The sequence below is a fragment of the Acanthochromis polyacanthus genome, chromosome 19 (genome assembly GCF_021347895.1).
Source record: "Acanthochromis polyacanthus isolate Apoly-LR-REF ecotype Palm Island chromosome 19, KAUST_Apoly_ChrSc, whole genome shotgun sequence".
Classification (NCBI taxonomy): Eukaryota; Metazoa; Chordata; class Actinopteri; family Pomacentridae; genus Acanthochromis; species Acanthochromis polyacanthus.
In genome coordinates this window covers 22,798,131-22,815,936 of record NC_067131.1, presented here as the reverse complement: position 1 = coordinate 22,815,936, position 17,806 = coordinate 22,798,131, and the positions used below count along the sequence as shown (strand labels likewise).

Below are 17,806 nucleotides of genomic sequence, written 5' to 3'. Positions count from 1 at the left end.
TTTTTTTACTGCATGTACTGCATTTGTCAGTTTACCAGAGTAATTTGTCAGTAACCACAAACTGATAAACAGTGTGGATTTATGGGGAAGAGTAAAAGTGGCCGCGTCACCTTTCAGGAGAATAGATATGATGTTGAAGATAATCCAGCCTGACTGATATGATGACGTCTGCAGTTTTTGGCGTATTTCAAAACTTGTATATAGACTGATTGAGTTCAAAATCTAAATCTTTTTTTTGAAGCATGAAGTTCATATTAAGGCTCAGAAATATTGCAGATATTAGAAATGGAAGTGGGAATGTCAGATAAGAAACCTTTAGGCTTCGGAAATTCCTTTTAGTATGGAAGTATTTGAGATTTCTTACCTAATATACTTGCATTTACGGTACAGCAGGAAAACTTGTTTTTAAGTCAAGCCAAATGAAATGAGAGGACAGAAATTTAAGTAATACTTAGGTAAGTATTTGACATATGCATGTATGTGTGAAAACACACGTACCTCCTATGAAAATTGATGCCTTTTTTGACTTATTTTAACAAATATTTGATCCTCTTTAAAGCTCTGCTCAAAAAAATGTCAAAAAATTGCAGTCATTTTTCATCAAGTGCATATATCACACTTGGATATCCATCAATGTAAAATAAGAGGTTCCAGACTGCGTGTCAATAATTCAAACATCTTTAGGTAGTGACAGGTGGAATCTGTCTTATTTCAACCTCTAATATCTATGATTGCTGTTGTTTTTGTTACATCACTGTGTGGTGTCATCAAGCCAAGATCTAAGGAGCTTTTTAAGGCCTTCAGAAATGGCATTGTGGGTACTGATGAGTCTGGTAAGGGATTTTAGAAGATCTCAAAGTGATTTCAAATGAATCATTCCACAGTGAAAAAACTCGTCTTCAAGAGATGTAGATTTCAATCGACTGCCAATTTCACTATTCCAGGCTGCGCCAGTAAATCTATCTCAAGAGCAGACAGTTTAATGCAAAAAATGGTCTCCAAGTATCCCCTAATTTCAACACAGGATCTTCAGGTAACGCTGCAGCTGTTGATGTCAAAGATCTGCATCTATAATCAGAAAGAGATTGCACAAATTTGACCTGGGAGATGTGCCAGGAAAACGCCTCTGCTGTCCAAAAAGAACATTAGAACAAAACTACACTTTGCCAATGAACATACAGGTAAAAACTAGGTCTTCTGGAATAATGTGATCTGAACTGATGAATCAAACACAGAGCTGTTTGTGCACAGCAGCAGTAGACGTATTTTTTCACAGATTAAAGAGCCTCAAATCAACTGTGAAGCATGGTGATGGAAATGTTATGGTTTGGAGTTGCTTTACAGTCTCAGGAACTAAAGAGCTTGCACTCAGCAATTCGAACATGGATACTGGATCTTCTCAAAGAGTGCTTGAATATAATGTTGAGGAATATGTCTGAAAGTTGAAGCTGAACAGAAGTGTCTTTCATCTGGATAAGGATCATAGTCACACATTAGCAAGTAAACACGGAATGCCTCCAAAAACAAAGAACGGGTTATGGAATGACCTTGTCAAAGCCCGGATTTCAGTCGAAAAAAAATGTTGCAATGAGCAGTACATGCAAGAAAACCCTCGAACATCTTGCAACTGAAGGCCTTTTGCATGATAGAGTGGTCAAAATTACATGAAAGCCAATGTCAGAGACTAGTGGATAGTAATGCAAAATGCCTCAGAGAAGTTACTCCTTATTTCTCTGCTAAAGAGGGCAACACAAGTTTCCAGTGCCAAGGGTGTAGTTACTTTTTCCATGGAAGAATATGACATCTGTGATTTCTATTTTTCTTAAACAAATGATTGAAAAAGCAAAATTTCCTCAGGGTTGTGTTCAAGTATGTCACTTTTATCTGTAGGTAGTGTTTTAAAGAGGACAGACTTTCCATGGGATCACAAGTATACGTTTATGCACACTTGAATGCCGAAACGAAAAATTGTTTTTTCGCTTGTGACTGCACAGACTGTGTGTGTAAATGCACTCAAAACTGCTTTCACATGGTGGAGTGCTTGTGAATGGTGATGCAGCTGCTTAGCTTTGGGATTTCCAGCTCTAATACAGCCGCTACGCTTTGCCATGGGCTCTGTCTTCAGTGTATTTCCTAAGAAAATCATTTAAATGTCAAACCGTTTGAAGTGGTAGCAAGATTTTGGCCCCAGTATGTGACTAAAAAGGAAAGACCACATCTCTCATAGTGAACGCTTTATTTGCAAGCTCCCAGTGTCATGTGGAATCATTTGCATCTCCACAGATCCATTGTGTTTTAGTCCACCTTCAGGGATCCTCAGGTTCCTTTTTCTGGGTGCCACTTTTGTAAAATGAGGCCAGGGACCAGTTAATAAAGAAATAATAGTATTTATCAGATAAAATGAATACACTGAAATGGCTCTTTACCTATATTTCACTGAAATTATTATTTTTTTTTCTAAAGGGGAAAAAAGCACAAGTTAGGTCTTATGTATATTGATTGAAGTGTGAGATAGATTTAAGAAAGCATGAGGACAGACTGAGAGCCTATTTGTCCTTGCATGCCAAATTCAGTCACTACTCTACAAGCTGTAGTCCTTCTTGCCCTATCTCTTGTATCTTTTATTTTTCCTCAACTAGTTTTGTTCCTCTTGTTTAGTCTTTCTTCCTTTCCAGGCAATACTTCAAGTGTGTGCATTTGCTCTAGGTGCTGCTCCTCTGTGTGTGTAGGTGTGTTACGCTCTGTGAATGAAAACACCACATATGGTTTTCCTGTCTAATCCGCGGAAAAATAAACACAGTCGGAGGTGTGAATGTTTAACTGTACATGAAAGTGGGTACGTCTGTGCTTCCTGCAAACTGAACAGATAATGCATGTCTCTGAACAAGACTTTCAAAAATATTTGATCATAAACGAAGGGAGGAGGTTGGGGTGGATGGACGGTTCAGTCAAAGGAAAGAGGCAGCTTTTCCAATTTGTAAGTTTCTTTTACTAGATTTATAAAGTCACTGCCTCTTTAATGAATCTTACTCAAGCTGTGCTTTAACAAAACCAAACAGATTACGGTACCTTGGGTCATGTTCAGAATGGTACAGACTATGTTGTTGTTTTAGGTACTCATGTAGCTGCAGAATGAGCCCGGTATGATAAAAACGATGTTGCTTTACAACTAAGCTCCATTATCAACTGTGTTCTAGGGATTTTTTCTTCTCCTGGATCACCTTTCTGTGTGACAAGGAGGTTTCTAGTCAACACATTTGTGCCATTTATTGCATCACTTTGTAACTGTGACTTCTTTTCAGCCAAAAAATCAGATATATTAGAACCTCCTAAGGCCTGGCGTCCACATATGTGGAAATCTTTTTTTTTTTCAAAAAGAGTGTATTGTTCAGAATAATAATAAACTGATATTAACAATAACAATAAAAATCTAATAATAACAACAATAAATATGATAGAAATATAAAATAAATATAAAAATACATTATAATCAGATTTTAGATATTATCTGATAATTATATTTATTGGTTACTCCTTATCTCAAATAACCAGAAGAAATCTAAAATGCAAGCTCAGTCAAAGCTCGGATTTAAGGAGGTTATGTAGGACTAGTAAATAGAGGTAATGCTTCAAACGCAGTGGGACGGGTTCTCTTTTTCAAAATTGATTTCCAGTTTGCCCGCGACCCTAATGAGGATAAAGCAGTGTATAGAGAATGGATGGATGGATGGATTTCCAGTTTGAACATCCATCCATTCATTCATAATTTATATGTCACTTAATCCTCATTAGGGTTGTAGGGGGGCTGGAGTCCATCCCAGCTGACTTAGGGTGAAGGCAGGGGGCACCCTGGATCGGTCACCAGTCTATCACAGGGCTACATATACAGACAAACAAGCACACTCACATTCACACCTATGAACAATTTAGAGTTACCAATTAACATCAGCATGTTTTTGGACTATGGGAGGAAGTTGGAGAACCCGGAGAAAACCACGCATGCACAGGGAGAACATGCAAACTCCATTCAGACAGATCCCAGGTTGGCCGGGACACAAACCAGAGATCTTCTAGCTGCAAGGCAAAAGTGCTAACCACTTAACCACTGTGGAGTCCCAGTTTGAATATATAAAATTGAATGATTCTAATATTACACCTTGTCATTGTGTAGCTTAGAGCACTTAGCAGAGGTTTAGGTGACCTGGTGCGCTCAAGCAGCAGTGAGTGGTGAATAGTTAGACACATTCTAGAAAGAGCAGCTGCATTAAGTTACTTCTGAGCCAGAAAAAATATATATTTTCATGTAAATAAGCTCTATATACATAACTTCAATACAAATAGATGTATTTTTGGCGGTTAAATCAATGGCCGAAGAGAGTTTAAGTAACAATAATGGTCCCACACATTAAGCAAACCCCAGTCTCTTGGAGGAAGATCTTGTGGATACCACCATCACCTCTTGACCTCCTCATGCAGACTTTGTGGGTGTTGGAAAATGAAAAGTAATTCATTCTACAGTTCAGTTATATAGGAATGTGAACTTTGCTATTCAGGGAGAACAGCTATACAACAACAAGAGGTTTCTCTTGTCGCTCACTTAGTTTTAAAGCGGAGTCTGAAGATAGCTTGTATGCATAGAAAGGAACATACCAGAGTTAAAACATACATCTTTTTGGTGTGTGTGTGTGTGAGAGAAAGAGACCCATTGTGTTCATTTCCCATAATCCTAATTATAAACAACAATGAAGGATGAAACTGTGGATGAACCAGCTGCTCTACAAATCATCCTCATTGGGAAAAAATGTGTCAGAAACTGTTGTTGTTGCTTGATGTTGCTTAATCATCAACAGCAACATCCTTTATCAACTGTTACATCACATACAATACTGTGAAAAATTATTTGCCCCCTTCCTGATGTCTTCTATTTTGCATGGTCACATTAGATAGTTTTCCAGCATGAACTGCCCTTTTAAGGTCTTATCATGGCATCTCAGTTTGATTAATATCCTGACTTTGATTCAACCACTTTAAAGCCCTAATTTTGTTATTTCTGAGCCACTCAGAGGTTCACTTGTTTGTGTACATTGGGTCACTGTCATGCTGCAGAACCCATTAGTGCTTGAGCATGAACTGATGGTGGATATTCTCTAATAGAGAACAGTATTCATGGCTCCATCAGTTATGACAAGTTGTCCAGGTTCTGTGGGAGCAAAGCAGTCTCAAGCCATCACACGACCACCATGTTTTACTGTTGGTATGATGTTCTTCATGTGGAATGCAGTACTAGCTTTACACCAGATGAAACAGACCTATGTCTTCCGAAAAGTTCCACCTTTGACTCATTACTCCACATGATGTTATCCAAAGTCTTGGAGCTTATTTGGATTTAACCCCTTTTATTATTATTATTATTATTATTATTATTATTTTTGCAAATGCCAGATGAGCCTTTCTGTTTTTTCTGGTCAGTAGTGGTTTGATCCTTGCGTCTTCCCCATAGATACCATTTCAGCCAAGTGTCTTCCTTATTGTGAAATCATATAAATGGACCTTAACTGAGGTCAGCGAGTACTGCAGATAATTTGATATTCTTCTGAATGAGATGTCTCTCTTGGAGAAATGTTGGTAGGCGGGCCACTCCTTGAAAGGTTCACCACTGTTCCATGGTTTCTCCATTTGTGGATAATGACTCTCACTGTGGTTCTCTGGAGTCCGAGAGTCTTAACAATGGCTTTGTAACCTCCGGACTGATAAATGTCAATGACTGTTTCACATCTGTTCTTGAATGTCTTTGGAACGTGGCACCATGTGCTGCTTTTTGATACCCTTTAGCGACTTCACAATGCCAGACAGGCTCTACTTGTGAGGTTTAGAATCAACAAGGTTGGTAAGAATCATACGTGGGTGTGGCTGGTGAAACTGAACCCAACTGTCAAATGAATTTGGTGACATGATAGATTGGTAGCTATACACAGGGGTCTTTCACATAGGGAAAAGTGGAGCTGGACAGCATTTTTCCTTTAATAAATTAAATCATTATTTAAAAATTGTATTAGTTTTTTGTTGGGTTGTCTTTGTCTTTTATTAAAATTTGTTTAATAATCTGAAACATTTTAGTGGGACAAATGTGCAAAAATAGAAGTCATCAGGAATGGGGCAAATACTTTTTCACAGCACTGTATTTCCTCACACTGATATTTCTTTCAACTTTTTAGTTCATCTAACATCGCTTTTCCCATATATTCCATTTATTCCATCTGCACACAAAACATCATTGTTTTGGTCAAACAGAGACACGGTGATTGAGGGGAGACATGGTATTACTAACCTCAGTGAAGAACATTCATGGAGATACACTTTGAATGCAGTTTTGTTCCCATGCTCCCTTGTTTGACTCTGTTTTATGTAACCATCATTTCCTATTTTTACCCCAATTATTATGTAATCTTCATGTCTGATGCTAGTCCTTTTGTAATTGTATAGACTAGTGTTCCATCAGTAAAACACTGTATATATGAGACGTCCATAGAGAACAACCAAGGTCAATGTGAAGAGCTTGAACACAATATTGGCTGAAAATGGGATGGTTGAACTGCTCTGTCTGCAGCATAAAAATACCTTAAATGTAACTTTTTTTGTTCTGCATTAAACAGTTTTGCCAGACTGGATGTATGTTTTCACACAGCCTGCATATCAGGGTAAAATAAGGCGGAAGAAAAAGTAGAGCTGAAGGTAGAAGAAAGAGGAGAGCGTCTCAATTAGAGGAATAATTTTCACCTGTTGGCTGCATGTCTTGCTCCTTTTATCTTACATGATAAAGCCCTCGGCTCAGATGCCCTGATCAACACACTGTATGCTTGGTCAGGGAGCTGCCAGGCTTTTACTCGCTCCCGCTATTTCTCCCTCCACATGTGGTGTCGTCTACCTAACTGACCGACTCCAAACAAACAGTGAGGGGTAGAGGAGGACAGGAAGAGAGGAGAAAAAGGAAAGAATGGAAGGAGAGGAGGAAAAGAATATACAAGAGAGACAGAAGTAATGAATAGAGGATGTAGGAGATAATACATGAATAATTAAGGACACTAGAATGCATATGGAAGGAAACTAGCAAGATAAGAGGAGAAGATAAAGATATCAAGAGGACAATAGAGCTGAAAATGAAGAGATGACATGCAAAGGAAATTGGAAGAGAAGTAAACAAGAGAACAAGAAAACAAGGAATGAGGAGAAGAAAATGAAAGACAAATAGATGACAGGAAATGAAGTGAAAACAGTCAAAAAAATGTATGAATAGAACAAGACAACATAATGAGAAGACAAAAATGGGGATCAAATAGAGAGGTGAAGGAAATCAAAGAATGGATGGTAGAACCAGATTTAAAAGACAAAGTCAAAATAAGGGAAAAGAAGCATAGAGAAAAAAGAGGAAGGAAAGAAGGAAAAGATGAGTTGGTGATCAAAGTAGTGCAAGAAGAGAGACAAGAAGGAATTTTCTTTCCTCCTTTTCTGGAGGACAACCAGGAGAAGAGAAAATAGGAAAAGGATGGCACATAAAGAGGGGAATAAAAAGAAGAGGTGATGAAAGAGATGGAGGAAAAGAAGACAAAAAGGGGAAGGAAAAGAGGTAAAGGAAAAAGAAGAGGAAGACAAAGACAAGAGAGGAAGAAAAGAAGAAAAGCGAGGGAAATGAAGGAAAAAGAGGAGATCTAAAAAGAAAAGGAAGAGGAAAAAGAGCGAAGGAAAGAAGACAAGAAGAGTTTATTCAGCCAATACATTAAATTGTTATACTATTTCTCTTGGAGTAATTTCTATTTTAGTTTAATATTCACCTTTAATTTGCACCTTTTTACTTCACATGATAGTTTGAAGATTTAATTTAGAGTGTATGCTATCAACGTTTAGACTGAAATGTTGCATCTCACAACGGTTAAGAGCTGCGTCCTCCACACACATCAGCTATGAATATATCCAGCCAGCAGATGTCACTGTGGAGCAGAAGACATTTGTTTACTGCAAAAGAGAAAACTACAGGAAGAAATACATCCCAGAGGTCATCATGTGGAGCAGCAGTTCCAAAAAATAAAAATATTTTTATTTTTAATATATGAGCACAATAATTACCTTATTTGTATACGTTAAAGGGGTTCTATTAATCCAATGTGTTTATTATTTTTAATTATTAGTTATAATTTTGAACCTCATTTCCCAGCATGCACTGAGCGGAGGTTAGAGGTTATCTGTACATGTGTAGTTATCCACAACAACCGCAGACTCCTTTAAGATTAAACCAGAACCTTGTACTCTGTCCTGTGTAACCTCTGCTATCTTCCTTTCACTGCTGTCTGCTGGTCTGAGCGGTCACCCGTGAATGAGCGACTCTGTGCGGAACCACAATCCAGCTGGAAACAACCGCCCGGAACCGCTGGACTGCTGCGGAGGACTCAACAACGTCGATTACTCCAAGGTAAAACCAAAAAAACAGCGTCCTACAAAGTCGTTCTGTGTCTCTAGTGTTCGTTATACCCGCTTCAGCTGCACTAGCCGCGGTTTAACCGACTGAACCCCTCTGCTAAGCCCCGACTATCGGTAAACATACGGTACCGCTGGTTTTTCAAAATAAAAGTAGGGGTATCTACAAATGGAAAGCACGCGTTGTTTTAAGAAAAGCAGATAGGTGCTCTACTAACGCTTAGTTTCCTAATGAAGAATATAATGAATATTTTATCGGTTTATTCATGATTTTAAATCGCTGTTTTCTCTCCAAAAGACATAATTGACCATTTAATTTAGGTGTTTTTTTATTTTGGCGAATTGTATGCCACAAAACACAATGTAAATAAAAATTGACTTATTAAAGCAAAACCACATCTATCTATCTATCTATCTATCTATCTATGACTGTGTTTGTGTATGTGTGTAAATGGGACGTTTATCAGTCACATGAGCAACTCCAGAAGGGTTTTTTCATCCATCCATTATCTATACACTGCTTAATCCTCATTAGGGTTGCAGGATTGGAGTCTATCACAGCTGACTTAGAGTGAAGGCAGGGGACACACTGGACAGGCCACCAGCTTATCACAGGACTATACAGAGAGATAAACAAGCACACTCACATCCTCACCTGTGGATAATTTAGAGTTACCAATTAACCTCAGCATATTTTTGGTGTCTGTGGAAGAGCCAGAAAACCCACGCATGCACAGGGAGAACATGCAAACTCCATGCAGAAAGATCCCAGGCCGGGACATGACCAGTGGTCTTTGAGAGAAATTCCAGTTACTATTAAACCCTGTAACAAAGTAAAATAGTAAGATCTACTCTGTCTATTCAACAAACATGTTTAGACAGTGAAGTTCCACCTTTAAGGCACACTCATTTAGCGGAATCAAATGTTTATTACACTTAATGAATGAATGAACAAAGTTTTTATTTTGGAAATGTGAGGAAAGAAAGCCACAAAACAATTGAAACTATTCTCAACAACAACAAAACAAACATAACAAATCCAAGCAAAAAATAATAACCTCAACATACCTCTTTTCCATCTCGATCAGTCACTACCCCACTCCCATAGTATGTATTTACTTACAATTGTGACAGAATGAAAATAATTTCTAGATAAGTAACAGTGTACCTCCCAACAGCTACAAGGAGACAATATATTCAATAGCTGTCCCATCTAATGCAATGAAAACACTTCTAGAGGCACATATTTGTGTTTCCTCCTCAGATCTTTTAAGTTAGTGATGTACAGCAGTAGTTTTCCATTGATGCTTTGCAAAGTGTGAAAACCACTTCTTTGTTCTGTAATAACGTGATGTACTCCCAGACTTTCGGGTCCTTGGGTCTTTGAAAACTTTTACCGCAAAATGAATCAGACGCTGCTGCTGCCATTTTCTTGTATTGCAGCAGTGACTGAATGTGAACAATACTGGAGGCACAAACATGTGATGACATTATGTCATAATTACATTATGATAATCAAGCAAAAAATTTGTTAAAGTAATCTGAAGAATTTAAGTAAAAGAAGTAAGAAACTGAATTTATTATTTCAAATGGGTGCAGCAGCCCTACAGAACAGAAGTAACATTTTCTATTTTAGGCAAGGCAAGGCATTTTTATTTGCATAGCGCATTTCATACACAGGAGTAATTCAATGTGCTTTACATAGAAACAAGAATAAAAAAAATCCCAAGAATTAAAAGATACATTAATAAAGTATAACCTGATAATGAATACAATAAAAACGAAAAAGCTAGAAAATATGAAAGCAGCAAATATAATATTTGCATTCAAATTATTAACAGAACAAACAGTGGAGATAAAAGATTAAGATGTCAGTGATTTAAAAGAGCTCACCCATGAGCACATGAAAAAAAAGAAGGTTGTTAACCTGGATTCAAAATCCGAATGTTTGGTGCTGACCCTTTAGTAAGCAGCTGATCAATACTATGATTTTTTGCAACACAAATAGATGTTGTTTTGCTCATAATATGATCGAAATACTGCTGGATGTTTAACCTGCATACAAATAGGTTGGATAAAGGGTAAAAATGTGCACTACCTATTATTTTAATCACACTCCTTTTATAATACAAACAAAATAATATTATCTATATTCTGCAATATATTTATTGGTAAGAATATGTTTCCCATATTTCTTATGTTTAAATCAGTATATATCAACCAAGTTTTCAAAGTTTGGTTGTAACCTTTATAGTATTTCTCAGCATGTTACAACCTGGGTATGTGTCTATAGGTGGGTGACAGATTAAAGAAAAAACCACCATAAAATATGCTAACTTGAGCTGCCAAGTGACTCCTTGACCCCATGGACAGGGCTGAATTCCTCGACAGGGTAGCATACCCTGGAGTCATACCCATGGCAGGATTGGCTGCATGTCCTTCCCTCACTCTTGTACCTACTTTTCCTGTCTCCCTTCAGCTGACTTCTGCAGTAACAGCCAAAAAATGAAGGTGTTGAGCCACCAGAGCAATGGGTCAATGAGCATCGATTCTCCAAGTGTCCAATATTACAGCTAGGATCTGCATTAAACCTCCAGCACTAGTTGGACTTTAGCACTCTAGGCCTTCCCTCTAGCAACAGCATCAGGCCAAAATATACATTGTTGTCCTCCCTGACCAGCTCCAATGCAATTTACAGACCTTATCTCCTTCTGTCTAACTGTGTGATGTGTAAGGCTGCAGCCATCGATTATTTTAGTAATGGAGTATTTTATCGATAATTCTGACGAATAATCGAATAATCAGATTCCACACTTGGCGCACATGTTAGAGCATCAAAAGTGGAAGTGAGCACACTGTGCAACAGAAATAACTGCCCTGGTGGAACACAGGCGGACATCTGTGGTGTATTGTACATATATAATATAGTACAGGGATATGTGTGTGTATACACACACACACACACACACACACACACACACACACACACACACACACACACACACACACACACGTTTGTTTTTCTATACCGGTGGGGACTTACCATTGACTCCCATTCATATCTAACTCCTAACCCTTACCCTAACCCTAACCTTAACCATCACCAAATCAATGCCTAACCCTAAACAAACGTTTTTGCACTTTTACATTTTTTATTAACAACAATATGGCCAAGAAAACGGTGTTGCCACCCGTGGGGACCTCATTTTAGGTCCCCACCGTAAGACAAGTCCCCACCTTTATAGCAAATAGTCAGGTCAAAGTCCCCACCGGTATAGCAGAAACAAGTACACACACACACACACACACACACACACACACACACACACACACACACACACACACACACACACACACATTACTCACAGTAAGTTAGGGATATTGTTATTTACATGAGTGCTTTTTCTATTTGGTCTGAATTTTAATGAAATAAGTAATAGTTCCCTTTGATATTACAATTAATGAATGAGAAGAAGCACCATTTTCGTTAGTGCAATATTTGTTACCCCAACAATTTAGACAATAACAAAGATGACCCCAAATAACCAAAATTGACAAAGTCAGTAGCAAATGTGTCCACCATTTGCTGCAATGACAGCTTGACAGCGATGCCTCATGCTCCTAACTAGCCTCCTGATGTTGTTCTGAGGCAATGCATTCCACTTCTCCACAAGTGCTGCACACAGTTCTGCCAGGCGCTCTGACTTCCTGAAGTCGAGCTGTGACAATTCTGGCACATGTGGTGAAGCATTATCATCCATGAACATAAAGTCAGGGGTGTACTGGAGGAATTGAGGGATGATGATGTCTCTGAGATAAGAATGTGCAGTGACTGTGCCATCTACAATCACCAAATCTGTTTTGCGCTGACTGGTGATGCCTGCCAAGACTGTTGCACCTCCTCCACCAAAGCGAATCCTGTGAACCATGTTGACCTTGGTGTATCGCTCACCTTGCCTTCTCCAGCAACGCTGACGACCATCATTTCTGTGCAAGGTGACCCAACACTCATCAGTGAACAGGATGGTAGACCACTGCTGCATTGTCCAGGTCTCATGGTCTTGTGCCCACTGCAAATGGTCACGGCGGTGTCTTGGTGTCAGTAGAGTCACCTGCAATGGTCGTCTTGCATTCAAGCCGAAGTCATGGAAACCCCAGTACCCCTCACTTCTCGTAAACAGGCCTGCAGCTGTGTGGCAGTTGCATAACGGTGTCTGAGTGCATAGGTCCTTAGGTACTGGTCATCATTGCGGTCCATCACTCGTGGGGCTCCACTCTGGGGTCTGTCACGAACACTACCAGTAGTTCTGCGTCTTTCTGCGAGTCTGCTGGTGACACTTTGAGACACCAAGTTCAAGAGCAACATCTGACTGCCTTGCCTGGGGACCAGACAACCTTTATATTGTGTATTACAAATACACATAAAGTCAGTCTGGAACTGCTCCATTGAACCAAATCTAGCCCAGAGGCGGGACTACCGATCACAGCTTGAATTGGAGAGAGCCAATCAGTGTAACACATGTGTGACGCAATCACTAAGCGACCTAACAATTGCCTTTCCGCCATGATGTTTTGTAGTTTTAACAGCTTCCTTCGCCGTACAGGGGTCCTGAGGAAAATCTAAGCTCTCCCTTTCAACAGTGGAGGGCAGCATTACGCATTCTATCGTACAGCCTGCCGGAATTAAAAGAAGACGAAGAAGTAGTAGTCCAAACAGTTATGGCAACCAGTCGAGGACAAAGGACAAATTCAGCCCGTGCAAAACAGAGGAAAGCGCACGAGAGAAACCTCGCTCTGTTGCGGTCGCCATTTTGTTTGTATGCAGGAGGTGCACAGGTGTTAGATGGGTAATCTCTGCCCTGAAGATGACGCATCGTTAACTCCCACCTCTGGTGCTCTGATTGGTTCGGTCTGATCTGCTCGGAGCTTGAAAACCTGTCAAAATGTGTCAATGGAGGAGGGCTAGACCGTATTCCCGTATATCCCTTATAACGGGAATACAGTCTAGCTAAGCTAGGCTACTGACTGCCTGCTACCAACCTGAAGGCGAGCTATGGCCAGGTAGCGCTGCTTGTCCATTAATAGCTGCTTGAATGATGAACTGGGAATGACTTACTGACAATACCAGTTTGTTTTTTGTTTTTTTTTACCCCCAGAATGTTGAAATTGATGCCACATTGAAAAGAGTTGTCTTTTTGTATTTTTTGATATTGGCCCCAATATGTAAGGTGCACTGTACACAGTGAGACCATTACATGGAAATAACAAAATGAAGTGTGTCTAGCATACTAATACAATTGCCTCCCTATCCCCAAAATCACTGAAGTGAAAGAAACACCTTATGTTTGAAATCCACTGAGGACCTCACAATATCCCTAACTTATTGTGAGTAGTGTATATATAACATAGTACAGGGGTATTAAACCATCACTGAAGCCTTTGGAACCTGACATGTATTAGTTGATGATACAGAAACCACAAAAATATATTTCCATGTTTGGTCCATTTAAACTGCTGGTACCGCATCTGATGGAACACAAGTAAGAACACTGATCAGTTTATTCGTATTTATGACAGAATATTCAATCAGTAATATTAGTTTTACTTTGATTTGACCACAAAGTGAAGTGATGCCCTTCATTATGAGACAGTGTCAGTTCTACATGAACTTCAATACGTCATGTTTAATTATATGAAGTTTGATAGTTTTATTGTCAGTTAGACATAATCAGCTGCATTGATCAGTAAAACAAGTACATTATGCATGTTCAACAGTTTTCTACCTGCATTCCTTTCTTACATAATTTCCAATCGCAACGCTTTTTACCGTCATATATTTTTACGTTCCTCATTGTTTTTTATTTAAACAACCTGTTTACTGAAGCTGCTGGACATGATCGGTTCATTTTGTGCAGAAGAAGAGTCAAATGATGCGTTAAGTGCTCCTGTTTGTGTGGATGAGTTTGAAGCAGAAAGTCTAAATTAAAGAAAGTTGAAAACCACCCTCATACCTGTTAACTCAGACTGACATTTTAGTTTTTATCAAGCCAACTTACACAAATCTCCATTTTTTAAAAACTGCCTTCGTAGTTCAGCCCTCTGATCTGATAAACGCTGTAAACACTAGAAAAGCTGTGCCGGTTAAAATAGAAGTATCCCATCAATTTAAAAATATCCTTATGATTTTTTGATTATAGGTCCGGGTCTGTATAGGATGAAGTCTGGGTCCAAACTCAAATCACGGTCCACCAGTTGGTTACCTGGGGTCTAGTATTCAGTCGATTAAATTTAGACCTAGACTGACTATATTAATCCCCAGAGAGAAATTCTGTAAATGAAGCCTCGGTTCACAGAATTTTGCCTTGAGGAATTTTAGTAATTAAATCACTCGAATAACTCGAGGAATCGTTTCAGTCTTAATGACGTGCAGTGCTTTCAGTTGTACTGGCCTTTTGGCCTCAACACTGTGAGATATGACAAATGAAACACTGCAAACAAGCTGAGGGTTTTGGCCTAAAAGGGATACTGTGTTCTTCTTCTCTGTCGTCACTCAGTAAAAAGTGGAAAACCTCACAGAGAATTCTAGTGTGTGATATCAAAGAAAACAAATTCTTGCTACTCCATTTCATATCAGTCATTAGAATTGATTTCGTCATGCTTCACTTTTGAAAGAGACTTGTATCATATGCCATTTTGTGCCCCTCTTGGTTCACAAAAAAAGTGCTGTTTATCTGATTTACTGATGTGTTATAGTGTAGCATTTATCAGTGCAGACAAACACATAGGACTAAGCCCTAACAGACAGCAATATGTATCTATAAAAGTTGAAAATTACTAATCATTATTAATTGAAAAAGCCTTGTAAGATTCGAGGGTAGAACAGGTTAATCTGTAACTCATTTACAAATCCCATAGACAACAAAACTAGCACATGAGAGATGCATCTGAAAGTGTTCATTAAAAACCTCTCTGCTGCTGGAATAAAAGGCTCTCTGAGTCATTTAGTAGAACACACAACTATCACCGGTCATTCACTACATGAGCTTCAAAGTGTGTTAAAAACATGGTGTAATGGATGGCCTTTAAATTACAAAACTTTTATTTACTTGTTTTTAGCCCTAGTTCTCTTTTCCACACTGAACTCAAGTAAGTCTGAAGTGAGGCCATTCGCCAAACCAACCTGCTGAATCGCTGCATAGAAGTGGGCACTTTCTGAGAATCTCTGACAAAGAACTTTTTAGGAGTATCAAAGAATCTAAGTCTGATTGAGCCCTCTAGAATGAAAAAACACTGTTCTTTTTCCAGTTCGATTTACTGCACAGATGTACACATACATTTGTAAGACTGGACAAAATCTCTTTGCTGCTCCTTTAAAGCTGGAGTAAGCAGGATTTGTTTAGCCTCACTGGGCAAAAATTCGATTCTAACCTTCAGCATATTGCAATTCAAGTGGTCCAAGAGAAAATTAGACTTCTGCATCTCCTCCTGGCTCTGTTGACAAATGAAGCCCATGTTGGAAGATTTCAGCCATTCATGGTCTTTTCACTAATCACATGAGATGATATTATCAGCGACAAAGTCCTTGGTGAGAATAGGATATGGTGGTGCCATGCATTAGGCAGAGAATGTTTTCTCCAGATGGTGGGGTTTAAATCTTGGGCTGCATCCATATCTCCACCCTCTGGACTTGCAGACTGAGCCCTCGCGGATTTCAGTCATACGTAATGTGACGTCTTTACCGTCATCACGTAAAGTCTGCAGGAGCGGGAGTCTACAGCATTATGAATGGAGCTAATAGACAGACTTGGAGTCCGTTTCAGTCGTTTCCGTGACACTGTTTGAAAAACTATCATGCATACGCTATAATATTAATTAATTTGGGTATTACTTACATTGGAGGACTTGCTTTCGTCCTTTTCCGCCATTATTTTTCTCAGCTCATGATTTCGGCTTCAGACTGCACAGCTTTTATAGGCCAGACGCAATAAAAAATCGAAAAATTTAAACGTCGCGTCCATATTGCAATGAATTGTGGGTAATCAAACTGGTGAAGTCTGCACCCCAAGTAGACTCTCTGGAAGTCTGCAGAAAGTCTGCTTGAGGCCCCTTGTGGACTGGATGAATTGTGGATTTGGACAGCCCTCAGCACTCCCGGACTTCCCGTGAACGTGCCCGCAAAGTCCGCGAGTTTGCAAGTGCGGTGAAGTCCAGAGATTTGGATTCAGCCTTGCAGTCACAAAGGAATGTTGACTTAGCTTGACTATCTTTGCACATTTGAGCATGTGTTGTGGGAGGAGCTTAGAACAAAGAGGTGGGGCTCCCTTTTTCGGATTTCTACCAGATGTAGCTTTAATTATCACTTGGAAATAGGGCTGCCACTAACAATTATTTTAGTAATCAAGTATTCTCTCGAGTATTCTGGCGGCTAATCGAAAAATCGGTTAATCTGTACTTGGCATGTGCGTTGAAGCATCAAGTGGAAGTGAGTGCGCTGTGCAACAGAAATAACCGTCCTGGTGGAACATGGGCAGACATGTGCAGTGTATTGTACATATATAGTATAGTACTGGGGTATTCAACTAAAACTCAAAGCCATGGGAACCCAACATGTATTTAGTTGGTGAAGCAGAAATCACATAATTATGTTTTCATGTTTGGTACATTTAAACAGCTTTTACTGCAGCTGATAGAACACAAATAAAAAAACTGATTAATTTATTAGTATGTATGACAGAGAATGTTCAGTCATTAACATTAGTTTCACTTTGATTTGACCATAAATTAAAGTGATTTTGAGACAGTGTCAGACCTACATGCACTACAATACAATATCATGTTTGATTATATGAAGTTTGATAGTTTTATTGTGCAGCTGTCTGTTAAATAATCATCTTCATTTATCGGTAAAATACATTACACACATTTAACAGTTTTCTACCTGCATTCCTGTCTTGCATCATTTCCAGTAGCTTCACTTGTCATAGTTATGGTGACACCATGCCGCTATCTCGCATTGACACAGAAATCTTTAACAAATCCGTGGATCCAGACTATAAGCCGCATTACTGTCAAAATCTAATCACTTGGTCCATGTGTCATTTCTGACCTTCCCTGAAAATTTTATCCAAATCCGTTAGTCTGTTTTGAGTCATGCTGCTAACAGACAGACAGACAGATGGACAGACAAACAAACAGACAAACAAACAGACAAATGCACGATGATCATCACATAACTCTGCTGTTCCTAGGCGGAGTAATGAGGAGAAAAGAAGCAGCTTTAGCTGGTTTGTGCTTGTAAAATATCCACTGTATTAACATTGCACTTTGTTTAATTTAC

The 17,806-nt window shown here is 39.0% G+C and overlaps 1 protein-coding gene across 1 annotated transcript in view; it reads left to right on the top strand.

Annotated features, from left to right (window-relative positions):
• Positions 1-7,795: 7,795 nt before the first annotated feature.
• Positions 7,796-17,806, top strand: part of pemt (phosphatidylethanolamine N-methyltransferase) — a 140,596-nt gene continuing 130,585 nt past the window's right edge. The window contains exon 1 of the mRNA XM_022207735.2: positions 7,796-8,464. Within this exon, the coding sequence (XP_022063427.1) occupies positions 8,369-8,464 (96 nt within the window). The 5' untranslated portion in view covers positions 7,796-8,368. The remainder of the gene's footprint in view (positions 8,465-17,806) is intronic.